The sequence below is a fragment of the Ranitomeya imitator genome, chromosome 5 (genome assembly GCF_032444005.1).
Source record: "Ranitomeya imitator isolate aRanImi1 chromosome 5, aRanImi1.pri, whole genome shotgun sequence".
Classification (NCBI taxonomy): domain Eukaryota; kingdom Metazoa; phylum Chordata; class Amphibia; order Anura; family Dendrobatidae; genus Ranitomeya; species Ranitomeya imitator.
In genome coordinates, this window is record NC_091286.1 from 220,698,847 (window position 1) to 220,714,509 (window position 15,663).

Here is a 15,663-nt window from a genome sequence, read left to right on the forward strand (position 1 = left end):
TAAAAAATATTAAAGTGATCCCAGTCAAATTATATGGCTAAACTAGGCTAAAGAAACCACATATAAACCATAGTGGAGCGCTGCACCAAAGCAACACATAAGGAGCATAAAGTAAGTAAAGCGTTAATTACCCATAGTAATAGTATCTCTGCAGTCCAGGGAGCAACCACTTTCCCCGATGCGCGTTTCGCAAGCGTGACTGTCGCTTCCTCAAGGGGGCATGGAATTTGTGCCCATTCAGAAGAGCATTTGTGAGGCCAGACACTATTCGATGACAGCATTTGTCTCACATTCTGAATTCCTGTTCATCCCAATATAGAGGAGGTTAAGGTCAGGTACCTCCATTCTAAGCTCGTCTATTATTTATGGACCTTGCATTTGAAGTGCAGAGTCTAATATCAGAAAAGGTCCCCCCGAAAGTGTTGCCTCAATGTTGAAAGTCCAAATGATCTGAAAATATTTATTATGAAGTCAGATCTGGTTCTCAGTCATACAAAGCAAAAATGTTAAGACTCACTTCATATGGTGGATATGTCCCTTTATGAAAATAAAATTCACAGTTTGTAAATTAGATTTTCTTTTGGTTTACTTGTAGGATTCCTCTGTACATTTGAACACTTGTCTGAAATTCTTAATAGTAGGACTTTCTGTCAACTTTTCTTCTTTATAGAAAGGGGTCGTGTGCGTCCTGAATTGCCACCACCTCCTGCTCCACCTCCTCCCAAACCAAAAAAAAATACTGTCCCTCATAAAAATGTAGCCACTGCTGGCAATCATAAGAAAGGTGAGGCAACTGCAAAACAGCCTGCAGGTGGTACTAATAAGCAGCCACCAGCCACTCTGCCAAAGCTGACAAACCGAGCCGCCTCCCGCAGCACGGGTAAGTGTGGGTGGAGTTGCAGGGTACATTGCATGATCGTTTTGTGCATTCCTGGCTCCCTAGGCATGTGTTCCTATCTTTCCATCCTTATTATCTTTTTCCGTTGTGAAATGGTACGTTACTGCTTTGAATGTCATGATTTTACTGAGCAGCTCCTTCTCATCTAGAAAACATAGAGAAGACAATGGTAGCACCTGAGACCAAACCAAAAAGATCAGCCACGCCATCAAAAAGTTCTGCTGCTGCTGCTTCTGCTGGGCCAAGCCATAAGAAAGAGGAGTCTGCCAACAAAAAAACATCCAAAAGCATTTCTAAACAGCTGTCTGCTCCTTCACTTAAAACTACAAGTCGAGGTGCCACACAAGAGATTGGTGAGTGTAAGACCTTGGTTACTGATTTCTGGACATAATGGAGTTGTAGCTTTCAGAGAAGGATAAAGAAAAGAATGTCCAGCTTCACCGAATCCGTAAAAAAAGAGTTTTCTTTATTCACAAACTTTGAACATAGAGAATACAGACTTCAGCACAAACCATATGGGTAAGAATCTCAACGTGTTTCTGGAGACCAAGTTCCCTTAATCATGATGGTCATGATTAAGGGAGCTGAGTCTCCTGAAATGCTTTGAGATTCTTACCCATGTGGTTCGTGCTGAAGTCTGTATTCTCTATGTTCAAAGTTTGTGAATAAAGAAAACTCTTTTTTTTACGGATTCGGTGAAGCTGGACATTCTTTTCTTTTTTGGACTTTATACGCCTGGACACAGCGGGTCCGTGCTCCCGAAGATTGGTTAATGCATCACGGGCGAGCTGGCTTATTTTTCTTCTTTACAAGAGAAGGATACCAATACTTCCAGCTCAAAATCTGCAGCTTTACTGAATTTGACCTGCAGTTGTAGATTTCAAAGATGGGTAATCATCAGAAAAAAGACCTGGGGGTGATTCATTAAGACTGTCGTAGTGCACGCCGGTCATAATGAAGCACTGGAGTACACTGATCTGATTCATTAAGCGGTGTCCGATAATTAGTCAATTAGGCGCATGTGATATCCAGCTTGTGCCGTCTCCAGAAATGTACACCAGGCACGGGTAAAATGAATGGTCCCATTCAAAACCACAACTTGTCCTGCAAAAATAAGTGCTCATTAGGGGATGTGGATGGAAAAATAAAAAAACGTTATGACTCTTGGATGAAGGGGACTAAAGAAACAAAAGCATAAAAACAGAAAATAGCCCAGTTGGGAAAGAGATAATATATTTGAATACAAATAATTCTTCTCTAGATTTAAATTTCCCTACTTGGAAAATTGACATGATTTATGTTAACTTTCAAAAATAAATATTACCAGAGTGAATACTACATAAAACAAGGTTGGATGCCAAAGGAGAATAAGGAGGTATGAAGTAGCCCTAGACATATCATCACAGTTGTGACTTACGGTACTTTGGGGTGTAACTTCCTGAGGAAGACACATCTATAATGATGTGCGTGGGGCTACATCTCTTTTCGTCTTCTTTGGCATCCCTCTTGTGTTTTTCCTGTCTTGCTATATGTGCTTTGTTTTCTATTGGATTGTGTCGCCTATTTTTATATACCGTGCGGGTGATGCCCTCTGTGTGTTTTTTAAAATTTCTAAAAGCCATTATTCACAATTACCGATAATTGGAACAGCCAGTTAATGTAAAACTCAGATTCCTAGTAATATAAATTAATTCCTTAAAAAATTGTATTAGTGATTCCAAACCAGGGTAATATTGTCTTTGTTTCCCTTTGTTCTAATAAATGTTTTATTGATGTGATATGTTGTATATACAATGATTTCAGACTTTCTTTCGGTGCTATTAAGACTGGTGCAAAGCAAACGAGTTAGTGTTGCCACTAGAAATACAATATTTTCAGCTCTCTTTTATCAAATGCCAATGTGAAAGCATAAAAAACCCCAAACAATAGTAATCCGTTACCTACATATTGGCCCTTCCTAAACCCACCACACTTTTCTTGACACTTTTCCAAAGGCACAAATATTTTGTGCCAAAATTTAAAACTTTTCGATGCCAGAAAAATGGCATGAATTATTTCATTAGTTCCCCACAATGTTTGGTTACTATTTGCAAATGATTCACATTAACTACTGTAGTTTATTTTCTCACTAAATTAGTTAAGTATGTAGGATGAAAACTGCTGATAAAATGTTTTCGGCAATTATTTTTTTACTACCATAACTTATTTTTATTCCAGCTGCTTCTTCCAACAAGAAACCTGTTGCAAGTAAGACCGCTTCTGCCACATTGACATCTTCATCTCGGTCCAAAACTTCAAAGGAGCAGATATCAAGTAAAACAAGCACACCTCGTGCCAAAAAAATGCCCAGCAAAGCGTTATCTGTATCTGTGGATGGCACGCAACAATCAGTGTTATCGCATTCAAGTATTAGTTCAGGCCAAAAGAACGTGGATTGGACAGAGCAAGCAAAGCGTCATTTGGACTCTGAGAACTCGGAGACAAGTCTCAAAGATGAATCTGTCACAGAACTGCAGCTCAACCCACAGTCCACTTCCCCTGCTCTAAACCATCAAATGAAACGAACAAGTAACCCAACAGTTCAAGTCCAGGAGATGAACCAGTCCAGTCACACTGCTGATCATTGTGAGGATACACCGTCCCAGGAAAAAGACATCATTGTAAGCATCTCCGAAGAGGGGGCAACATGTGCTAATGAGGAAAATCCCAGGTAAACACTCACAAAATACTTTCTACTTACCGTATGTATAGTATTACGGTACTTTAACTGCAGAAAAAAAATCCTTTTTGATACTATGATAACCGATGTAGCTTAGATAATAGTATGTAGTGCCCATTTACCTTCTGCTATCCTTCTAATGGGCATAGCTACCAGGGTAGCAGGCATATCACTGGGGCCCAACAACTGAAGCTTAATTTTTTTTTTTTTTTTTGTGTCATGACTTCGCTGCTTTATTCTTGCACTGTTTATTATCCATCACTATGCTTTTTGTCCCTACGTGGGGATGTCACAGTCTAAATGATGACATTTTGTGTGTGTGTTTTATGTCTGTCCTATGAAATATTATGATGTGCTTAATTTCTATACTGTACTGTCACTATTTGCATAATTCCTGTCATTAATGTAGATTGTCTGTACTGTAGCAATCTGTGTGTATTATATCTGTGCTATGTCATCACCGTGCAAATTATCTCTGTGCTTTAAATTCAATGCACATTTTCCTACTATTGTGACATCATTGTATGCATGTACCCCTCTGAAATAGGGCATTTTAGCCCAATTTTGCTAAATAACGTATTGATACAGCCAGATTGCAAGCAGTTTACCGTAATCGGGCATGCAGTTACATCGCAGGAATGAGACAAAGTTCTAATCTGCATTAGTAGCTGGCTGTGATGGGTAGCTAGGCTCTTGTTGCAAGTGCTGGGACCTGAGCTAGCTCCGATCCCAGCACTTTAACCCCTTAGTGACACAGCCAATTTGGTACTTAATGACCAGGCCAGTTTTTACAATTCTGACCACTGTCACTTTGAAGTTATAGCTCTAGAACGCTTCAACACATCCCACTGATTTTGAGACTTTTTTTTTATGACATATTGTTCTTCATGTTAGTGGTAAAATTTATTCGATATAACTTGCGTTTATTTATGAAAAAAATTAAAATTTGGCAAAAAGTTGAACATTTTGCAATTTTCAAACTTTTCATTTTTGTACCCTTAAATCAGAGACTGGTGTCACACAAAATAGTTAATAAATAACATTTCCCACATGTCAACTTTACATCAGCACAATTTTGGAAACCTAACTTTTTTTTTTGTTAGGACGCTATATAAGGGTTAACAACAAAATTTACAAAACCATTTTTTTAGGGACCACATCACAATTGAAGTGAGTTTGGGGCGGTCAATATAACAGAAAATACCCAAAAGTGACACCATTCTAAAAACTACACCCCTCAAGGTACGCAAAACCACATTCAAGAAGTTTATTAAACCTTCAGGTGCTTCACGAGAACTAAAGCAATGTGGAATGAAAAAATGAACATTTTTCACAAGGATACCAGGAGAAAATGGACCACAAAATTTGTTATGCGATTTCTCCGGAGTATGCCAATACCCTGTATGTAGGTGAAAGCCACTGTTTGAGCACATGGCAGAGCTCAGAAGGGAGGGAGCACCGTTTGACTTTTTGAATGCAAAATTGGCTGGAATCAATGGTGGCGCCATGTCGCGTTTGGAGACCCCCTGATATACGTAAACAATGGATCCCCCCAATTCTAACTTCAACACTAGCCCCAACACACACCCCTAACCCTAATCCCACCCCTAACCGTAACTCTAGCCACAACCCTAACCCTAATCCCAACCATAACCCTAACCACAAACCTAGCCCTAACACACCCCTAATCCCAACTCTAACCGTAATTCCAACCATAACCACAACCCTAACTTTAGACCAACCCTAACACTAATGGAAAAATGGAAATAAATAATTTTTTTTATCTTATTTTTATCTAACTAAGGAGGTGATAAAGGGAGGTTTGATTTACTATTTTTTTTAATTTTGATCACTGCGATAGACCCTATCGCAGTGATCAAAATGAACCAATAGGAAAAATTTCCTATTGTTGCCGGGTGCCGGCCGGCAGATCTTGGTGGGCGCACTGCGCATGCACCCGCCATTTTCTTCCCGGAAGAAGACGCCGCCGGCATGGGGACTTCACGGGGAGATGCAGGGACAACGGAGGTACCAGGGGGTTCGGGGGACCCTATTCCTCTCCTCTGATGTACGATCACATCAGATTCCCTGTGCCGTGGATTCTGGGAATATGGCCGCCGCCGAGGTAAGGGTTAACTCTCACATACAAAGGTGAGGACTCCAGCTCTCTGGCTGTGTCAGCGGGCCACACAGGAACACTCAGGGGCCCAGATGTGGCCCGCGCGGGCTGCAGTTTGCCCAGACCTGTTCTAGACCAAACATTCAGAAGAGAGCTTTTTGCATATAGGTATGCGTGTTAATAAAAGCTTCTATGTAATATTCATTTTAGTGACTTGCCACTGGAAAGCCAAGAAGACCTCTCAAGTCAAGAAGTGACAGATGAACCTTCTGATATTTCAGTCAATCTTAACGGAGAAAGTGAAGGCAGAGAAAGTCAGACCAGTGACTCAGACTCAGATGGACCAATCCTTTATACAGATGATGATGACGATGATGATGACAGCACAGAAAGTAAGAAACTGACAAATATTACTATACTTAGTTGCTTTGTATATTTTGGAGAAATTTTGAATTTATTCATATGTTTACAGAGCAGGGCTGTGGAGTCTGTAAGCCAAACCTTCAACTCCTTTTCCCTGACTCCGACTTCACAGCATGGCCTCACTAATGAGCATGTATATAAAGTGTAGAACAGATTCATCTTAACTAAAAGCAGAGATCCTTAGATCAGGGATAGAACAGACATTTATAAGACTTTTTATAACTTTCCCAAATTCTTATGAAAACATTTACAGCACATCCTGCATTGAACTACTGTACCCAATTTATTATATACTGTATTTATTATATATTTTAATATAAGTGCATGCACACACATATATAAGTAATATAGACACACATGCTGGTAACAGGGTTGCCATTTGGAAGCATACAAAGACATTCCAGGGAAAGCGGACAATGAATGTGGAGAGATCAGCTTCCTGCACCAGGCCCTGTGCAGGAGGTGGAGCACTTTATGCTAGACACAATATACACTGTATAATAACCAGAATTCCGAATACATATCAAGAAAATCTGGGAGAGAATATCAGTATATATGGTAAATACCCAGATTATATTATAACCGCTCCATAAACTAGATGCGAAAAGGAGGAGAACCAGGAGCATATAGTAAAGGTATATACAAAAAATCTTTATTAATACAAAACATTAAAATTTGGACATCAGTAATAATAGCATGCATTCCAAGACATCACAAGAAAAAAGGGGGGACACAAATCCCAGACCTCGCCACCCCCTAACTAAAGAACATAATGGTGTAAAAGCAGCGCATGAGGAAGCGACGTGTTAGCGCTGCGAAACGCGCGTCGGGGCCATCTCACCAGCGGGACTCCCTCACCTCTCCTCCCCACTGCACGGGTAAGCTTACGGTCCAATTTTTGCTGCTGTAGTATGGGCTATTTATTGTATCTAGCATGGTGCACTTGCTTTAGACTTATTGCTATTACCTGGCACAGCAGTAATCCCCTTCTTTACTTCCCGTGCCATCATCATTGGTTGCATGGAGCCTGTCGCTCCTAGCCTTTTACACCATTATGTTTTTTAGTTAGGGGGTGGCGAGGTCTGGGATTTGTGTCCCCAACTAAAAAACATAATGGTGTAAAAGGCTAGGAGCGACAGGCTCCATGCAACCAATGATGATGGCACGGGAAGTAAAGAAGGGGATTACTGCTGTGCCAGGTAATAGCAATAAGTCTAAAGCAAGTGCACCATGCTAGATACAATAAATAGCCCATACTACAGCAGCAAAAATTGGACCGTAAGCTTACCCGTGCAGTGGGGAGGAGAGGTGAGGGAGTCCCGCTGGTGAGATGGCCCCGACGCGCGTTTCGCAGCGCTAACACGTCGCTTCCTCATGCGCTGCTTTTACACCATTATGTTCTTTAGTTAGGGGGTGGCGAGGTCTGGGATTTGTGTCCCCCCTTTTTTCTTGTGATGTCTTGGAATGAATGCTATTATTACTGATGTCCAAATTTTAATGTTTTGTATTAATAAAGATTTTTTGTATATACCTTTACTATATGCTCATGGTTCTCCTCCTTTTCACAATATACACTGTGCGGGATGTTATATGGGAATTGGAGAGGGATGCCAACACCATGTATGCATAACACAAATATTGGAGGAACTAGGATTATGTAAGATACCAGTGATGTTAATTCTTTCACTCTGGTTCCTCATATGCAAGTTTCCAGGGTAAAATACCAAAATAGGTATAAAAATAGTGGCGCAAGTGTCAAGGATTTTCTGCCGTGAATATGACAGTAACAACACTGTTAGCGGAATGAATATTTAAAGAGTGTATTCGCGCTGATAAATCCTTATTTATAATAGAGAAATGCCCAATAAATATGGTAACCAATGGTGGTATAGTATAGTATAATGGTAACAGCAGGTAAGGGATTGAAAAACACCATAAATATTGCACCAATTCGGCATATACAATTTTGCACAATAACGTACCTAAAGGCGTTCAGTCTTAAAAATATTAACGGCAGGAAGACATATCTAAACTGTCTATTACCGTATGAGGCGGTGCATAGTCCCAGCACTAGAAGACCTGGTGTCTGTCTTGGTATTATGCTGATGTAGGCAGTCTTCTTGCCATTAATATTTTTAAGACTGAATATCTCGAAGACTGAATGCTTTTAGGTACTTTATTGTGCAAAATTGTATATGCAGAATTAATGTAATATTTATGGTGTTTTTCAATCCCTTACCTGCTATTAACATTATGCTATAGTATACCACAATTGGTTACCATATTTATTGGGCATTTCTCTACTAAAAATAAGGATTTATCAGCGCGAATACACTCTTTAAATAAAATGCCAAAATGGCTGCATGTTGCTAGGCTATACAGAAGAAGTTGCCAATACAATATCCTTGTCTGACGTCACTCAGTGATCTGCACCTGACAGATTCCCTGCTCTTCCACCTGCATTCACTCTGCTCATAGCACCGCCAATGTATTTAGACGCGCCTGTAGAGCTACATGAAAACGGCTGCAGACTAACATCGTTTTCTCTACGGTATTGTTATAGCTAAATATTTGGTGGAACGATGGCCCAAATAATAAAACTCTTGAGTGTGTGTATTTTTCCCTGTCAGGTACCTTAGCAAGTAAAATCCGTAGAAGAGATACACTTGCTATAAAGCTTGGCAACAGACCATCTAAAAAGGACTTGGAAGACAAGAACATTCTACCACGTAATTCTGAAGAAGAACGGCAAGAACTCTGGCAGCAGATTGGGACAAAATTAGTAAGGTATATATTTCCACAGACAATTTAACACTCTATTCACATGTTGCTGAGCTTTGCACGTTGGATTCAAAGGTTGGCTGAAGATTTTCAAAAATGTAGCAAAATTGTGGCTGATTTCGCTTTTGTGTACTAATTTACTCTACGAAAACTCTCCACAGTAGAGTATAAAGACTTACAGATTTAGACATTAAAGAGAACCTATCTCCAGGTCAAAAGTGACCACTTTTTGCCCTTATTTTATTTTAATTTTTATTTTTTGAATAGTCAAACGGTTTCAGAAAGATGGGCCTTTTTTAATTAATGCTATTTTTTATGGTCTTTACAAGGGGGGAATGGCTCACAGGATCTTCTGGGGCCATGTATTCAGGCTTCTCTGTGTGATTTCCTTGCGACCAACTCCTCCTTAGGTAAAGACCATAAAAAGTAGCACTAAATATAAAGTATAAAGGCCTATATCTCTGGAACCATATGGCAAATTAAAAAAAATGGCATACTCCGAGAAGCAGTGGTAATAAATTAAGAGCAAAAACTTGACACTTCACCTGGTGACAGATCCTCATCGAATGTTAGGTTATTGCAGAAACTCATGTAAAGAATGTTCAAATGAGGAGATATGATGAAGACTAGTGAGGATACATATAAAGAATGCTCTCCATAGTTGTTATTCCTTTGTGACCACATATGGATGTGTCTTTTCACTCCCACTTTTGTAGACCTTATGTAGGTGTTAATATGGTGCTGTCGGCACAATTGTGTTTTGAAAGCATTTCACAAGGAAATTCAACTCATGTATGGCCTATTTCATTTTTTTTTCTAGGCGATTAAGTCAGAGACCAACTTGTGAAGAACTGGAACAAAGGAACATCTTAAGACGTTAGTAAACTAATTTCACTTTTTGTTATGCCCATAAAATAGTTGGATTTGAACACTATGCAAAGATACATATCTTTCCGGTATCAAATCTAAATATTTTTCTATCTACTGGCTTAACACTGTACAAAGATATATATCTTGCCCATAAAGTAGGCTTTCATTACTAATGCTATGTCCTTTGTTGTCTAACCACTATGGCTCAAGTTCTTTTGTGGGACTTATAAATATTGTAAAACAAATATGTTGAAACATTTAAATGTCTTAACAACAAAAATAGTTACATAACAAAAACTTTTTTTGGGCTGAAAGTCCCCCTCTCGGCTTATACTTGAGTCATACCCAGGGGTCGGCAGGGGAGGGGGAGCGGGGGCTGTCTAATTATACTCACCTACTCCTGGCGCGGTCCCTGCAGGTCCCTGCTTCCCTGCGCCGCAGCTTCTTCCTGTAGTGAGCGGTCACATGGTACCGCTCATTACAGTAATGAATATGCAGCTCCACCTCCCATGGGGGTGGAGCCGCATATTCATTACTGTAATGAGTGTTAACGGTGACCGCTCACTACAGGAAGAAGCTGCGGTGCCGGGGAAGCAGGGACTGCACCGCGTCAGGAGCAGGTGAGTATAACGGGGAGGGGAGCGCTGCGCCATATTCACCTGCTCCTCGTTCCGGCGCTGCTCCGTCTTCAGCATCTTCTGCAGTGACGCTCAGGTCAGAGGGCGCGGTGACGTGGTTGGGGTATGTGCACACCTAATCCACAACGGATTTTGCTGCGGATCCGCAGCGTTTCCGCAGCTGCGGATCCGCAGCGTTTCCGCAGCTGCGGATCCGCAGCAGTTTCCCATTAGTTTACAGTACAATGTAAACCTATGGGAAACCAAAAATGCTGTGCCCATGCTGAGGAAAAAAACGCGCTGAAACGCAGCGTTTTATTTTCCGCAGCATGTCAATTCTTTGTGCGGAATCCGCAGCGTTTTTACATCTGCTCCAATAGAAAACTGCAGATGTAACTCCGCAGCGGAATCCGCAATAGAAAACGCGATAAATCCGCAGGAAAAACCGCAGCGGTTTTGCCCTGCGGATTTATCAAATCTGCTGCGGAAAAATCCGCAGTGGACCATTCTATGTGTGCACATAGCCTTAGTGCGGGCTCTCTGCCTGAATGTCAGTGCAAAAGACGCTGAAGATGGAGCGGCATCGGAACGAGGAAAGGTGAATATTGAAAGTGTCGGGGGCCTGAGCAACGCAGAGGGGAGTATGTGATTTTTTTTTTTTTTTTTTTTTTTTTTTTTTTTTTAAATCGCAGCAAAAGCAAATGGGGCAAGTGTCTGTATGGAGCATCTAATGGGGCCATAATCAACATTTGTGCAGCATTATATTGGGCAAATGTGTCTATGGAACATCTTATGGGGCCATTATTAACCTTTATGCAGGATTATATAGGGCATATTTTAATATGGAGCATCTTATGGGGCCCATCATGAACAGTATGGAGCATTATATGGGGCTCCTGATTCGATATGGATATTCTAAAACACTTAACCTACTGATGTCTCAATTAATTTTACATTTATTGGTATCTATTTTTACTTTTGACGTTTACCGGTAGCTGCTGCATTTCCCATCCTAGGCTTATACTCGAGTCATTAAGTTTGCCCAGTTTTTTGTGGCAAAATCGGCTTATACTCGGGTCGGCTTATACTCGAGTATATACGGTAAATAAAATTGGTACCGTTGAAAACGTCATCTTGTCCCGCAAAAAAACAAGCTGCCATACAGCTCAATCAGCAAAAAAATAAAACAGTTCTAGCTCCCAGAATAAAGTGATGCAAAAATAATTATTTTTTCTATAAAATAGTTTTTGTGTAAAAGCACCACAACATAAAAAAAGGACATACCGGTAACTGTGGTATCACTGTAATCGTACTTACTCAAAGAATAAAGCTGTCTTATCAATTTTACCACACGCGGAACAGTATATATAAAAAAAAAAATCCTGAATTGCTGGTTTTTGTTTATTCTGTCTCCCAAAAATTGGAATAGAAAGCGATCAAAAAATGTCATGTGCCCAAAAATGGTACCAATAAAAACATCAGCTTGTCCCGCAAAAAACAAGCCATAACATGACTCTGTGGGCCGAAATATGAAAAAAATTATAGCTCTCAAAATATGGTGATGCGTTTTTGCAATAAAAAGCGTATTTTAGTGTGTGACAGCAGGCAAACCTAAAAACTTGCTATAAATCTGGTATCGCTGTAATCGCAACGACCCGTAGAATAAAATTGCCTAATCACTTATACCGCATGAGGAACGACATAAAAAATAAACCAAACCAATTCTTCTCATGCTGTTGATGTTTTTTTTTCATTCTGCCATCCAAAGATCGCAGTAAGGCTTCGGCTCACATTTATCCTGCACTCGGTACTGAGCGCTTACACCGGGGTTTCAGTGTAAGTCTCTGAAATACGTGATTCAGACAGAACCCCAGCAGAAGATTCCCTTTAATGAGGCAGATGGAGGCGCTGTGGACGCCATCAGACCTGTGATCCAGCGGTGTGCGTCTTTTTAGGATTGCTAAATTTTTGCCAAATTTCTGTTGTTTTTTTTTTTTACAAATAAACGCAAGTCATATCAAATAAATTTTACCACTATCATAAAGTATAATATGTCGCGAGAAAACAGTCTCAAAATCACCGGGATCCATGGAACGCCAGAGGTATGACCTCATAAATTGACAGTGGTCAGAATTGTGGGGGGGAGGGATAAAAAAGACTTATTACCAGTCTGGGACTCCCTTTTATTTAAGGAAACAGTTGGTTGACTCAGACTGGTAATTTTTTTCTAAATATCACTTTTTATCAAAAAAGGGTTAATGCTCCGATAAAGGGCCCCACTTTGTAGCAAAAGTCGTCTCCATGCTTATGGATTGTGAGATCAAGAAGAGTGAGATCCCACAAACCTCTGTGACTCTCCTCGCTGTGACAGCAAGATCTCACTGTTTGCACTAACGGTTTACTTATTAACAAATAATTAGATCTCCTATGAGTCAAAAATATAAATATTGTGATATTATTGTACCTTAGAAAAGAATGAAGAAGAAGAACAGGAAGCAAGACGAGAATTGAAGCGAAGGCTGACACGGAAGGTATGCATTCTTAGTTGATCTAGAACAGATAGCACTATGCCCACTTATTTGCAGTAGAAATTAAAAATGCTCTTGCACCTAGTGCTTAGCTCAGCACTGAATCAACTTAAAACATTTGACGATGTTTCAGAGGATGTCATGGTTGAGCGAGTTTGTGGCCTCTTGTCTGCACAGATTCTAAGAATGATGAGCACATTACTTCTAAGACTTCTTTTACACATACCGTGTTTTTCCTGGCCTTTTTTGCGGCACCAATAGAAGTTTTTTTTTGCAATGCACCGTCACTTGCGGGTTTGGGGAACGCTGTTTTTTTTTTTTCCAATACTACTTCCATAGTATTGAAAAATGGCGATCCGCAAGTTTTTTGCCATCCGTTATTGCGGCAGACTGCCTTTTTTTGCGGCGATAAGGCCTGCAACAACGGGCCGCAAAAAACACGGCAAGTGTAAAAGTAGCTTTACAGCACTTTGAGATCTTGGACCCTTTTTTTCAAATCAGTCTGTATTAGGAAGCATGCCCTTACCTGTAGCAAGGCTGTATTTTGAATGCTCATTCTAAATTTATCATAAGTAGAACATTTCCAATTACAAACTCCAGAGATCTGATTCAAAGGAGCAAAGAATCAGAACTTTGGAGGATTGGCAAGGCACATTCATTTTGGCAGTGAAGGTCAAAGGACATCAGCCCACATATGTTCTGACATGTCTCAATAAAGATGTTTTAAAGAGGTTCTTTGCTTTGAACAATAACCACATGTTAGAAAGGTCCGCTGACCTTAAGCTGATCACAAGCAATCACATCTGGGACACCTGACAGTAAGTGTTTATTTCATCTGTAGTGGAGCGACAATGTAATATACAATATAATGGTTTTACTGCAATAGTTTCACACAATAACTGGAATTTGTTTATTGCTAGTGGACATAACCAACTGTATATCCAAAACCGGTACTGGTGTACAGCACTAAAGGAAAATGTTTCCAGGTGGATTAAGTTACCCTACTGTTATAGTTCTTGTCAAGATAAATTCATTTATTTTACTTTAGAGGACCTTTCTCAGTGGTTGGCACTGTCTGGTCCTTAGCCCAAATCTCACAAAGGACAACATATGCAAATAGTTTGTATGTTCTCCCTGTGTTTGTGTGGGTTTTGTCCCACCCTTCAAAGACATACTGATTGTGGAATTAATAGTGTTATATAAGTGAATAAAACACTAGCCTCATTAGGGCTAAGATACTTTTTTAATAATGCAATTCATCCCTCTGATGACTGATCCTTTACCATTACCTTAAAGGTACCGTCACACATAGCGACGCTGCAGCGATACCGACAACGATCCGGATCGCTGCAGCGTCGCTGTTTGGTCGCTGGAGAGCTGTCACACAGACAGCTCTCCAGCGACCAACGATCCCGAGGTCCCCGGTAACCAGGGTAAACATCGGGTAACTAAGCGCAGGGCCGCGCTTAGTAACCCAATGTTTACCCTGGTTACCATCCTAAAAAGTAAAAAAACAAACGCTACATACTTACCTACCGCTGTCTGTCCTCGGCGCTGTGCTTCTCTGGTCTGGCTGTGAGCGCCGGGCAGCCAGAAAGCAGAGCGGTGACGTCACCGCTCTGCTTTCCGGCTGACCGACGCTCACAGCCAGAGCAGGAGGAGAGCAGAGCACAGCGCTGGAGGACAGAGAGCGGTAGGTAAGTATGTAGTGTTTGTTTTTTTACTTTTAGGATGGTAACCAGGGTAAACATCGGGTTACTAAGCGCGGCCCTGCGCTTAGTTACCCGATGTTTACCCTGGTTACCAGCAAAGACATCGCTGAATCGGTGTCACACACGCCGATTCAGCGATGTCTACGGGGAGTCCAGCGACGAAATAAAGTTCTGGACTTTCTTCCCCGACCAGCGACAGCACAGCAGGGGCCTGATCGCTGCTGCCTGTCACACTGGACGATATCGCTAGCGAGGACGCTGCAACGTCACGGATCGCTAGCGATATCATCTAGTGTGACAGTACCTTAACTTGCACTCATGCATTGTAATTGTCTCTCACTGTTTGTTGGTCAGGAACGATACAAGAAAATTAAATAATTTACTGTATGTAGGACAGTACTGTGAGGAAATACACCAGTAGTATATTTAGGTCATATATTAATAGATTCTTATTTTTAGAGCCTTCTCAGTACCCATGTGTTGTAAGAATAGTGTCCTCAATCGCTTAATATACGGTATGGACTCAATTAACATTTGATGCTGGATGCTGTAACCACTTTCTCTTCTTTTGTTTCTGCTTCTCATTTACAGCTCAGCCTGAGGCCTTCAGTGGCTGAACTGCAAGCGAGACGTATCTTGTGCTTCAACGAATATGTAGAGGTAACTGACTCGCTGGACTATGACCGCCGCGCGGATAAGCCCTGGGCAAGGTTAACGCCAGCTGACAAGGCAAGGACAAACATATATTTGTGTACTATCAAACTCCATTATGTCAATTCAGATATTTTTTTATGTAATATATTGTCTAGATTTGTATTTTTCTACACATCTGAAATAAGATTAATGTTTACAGAAACAAAAGATTCTTTGAAAGAGCCTAAGATGACAGCAGGAGTACCGGTAGTTTTTTTCATACCTCTCCCAGACTGAGGTCAATACTCATGTTTTGTAACTTATTGTATATGAATCTTCTGAAATTTGGACATTTAAAATCTG

General features: G+C 40.6%; 1 protein-coding gene across 6 annotated transcripts in view; it reads left to right on the forward strand.

Moving 5' to 3' along the window:
- The window catches only part of PHACTR2 (phosphatase and actin regulator 2), a 305,175-nt gene that overhangs the window by 278,270 nt on the left and 11,242 nt on the right, over positions 1-15,663 (forward strand). For 4 of the 6 annotated variants that reach the window (XM_069725912.1, XM_069725914.1, XM_069725915.1 and 1 more), the window contains 8 exons: positions 671-880; positions 1,048-1,251; positions 3,116-3,608; positions 5,947-6,128; positions 8,790-8,946; positions 9,761-9,816; positions 12,897-12,958; positions 15,259-15,396. In XM_069725912.1, coding sequence (XP_069582013.1) covers positions 671-880; positions 1,048-1,251; positions 3,116-3,608; positions 5,947-6,128; positions 8,790-8,946; positions 9,761-9,816; positions 12,897-12,958; positions 15,259-15,396 — 1,502 coding nt within the window. The remainder of the gene's footprint in view (positions 1-670; positions 881-1,047; positions 1,252-3,115; positions 3,609-5,946; positions 6,129-8,789; positions 8,947-9,760; positions 9,817-12,896; positions 12,959-15,258; positions 15,397-15,663) is intronic. The other 2 variants (XM_069725916.1, XM_069725913.1) reach the window with 1 other exon arrangement.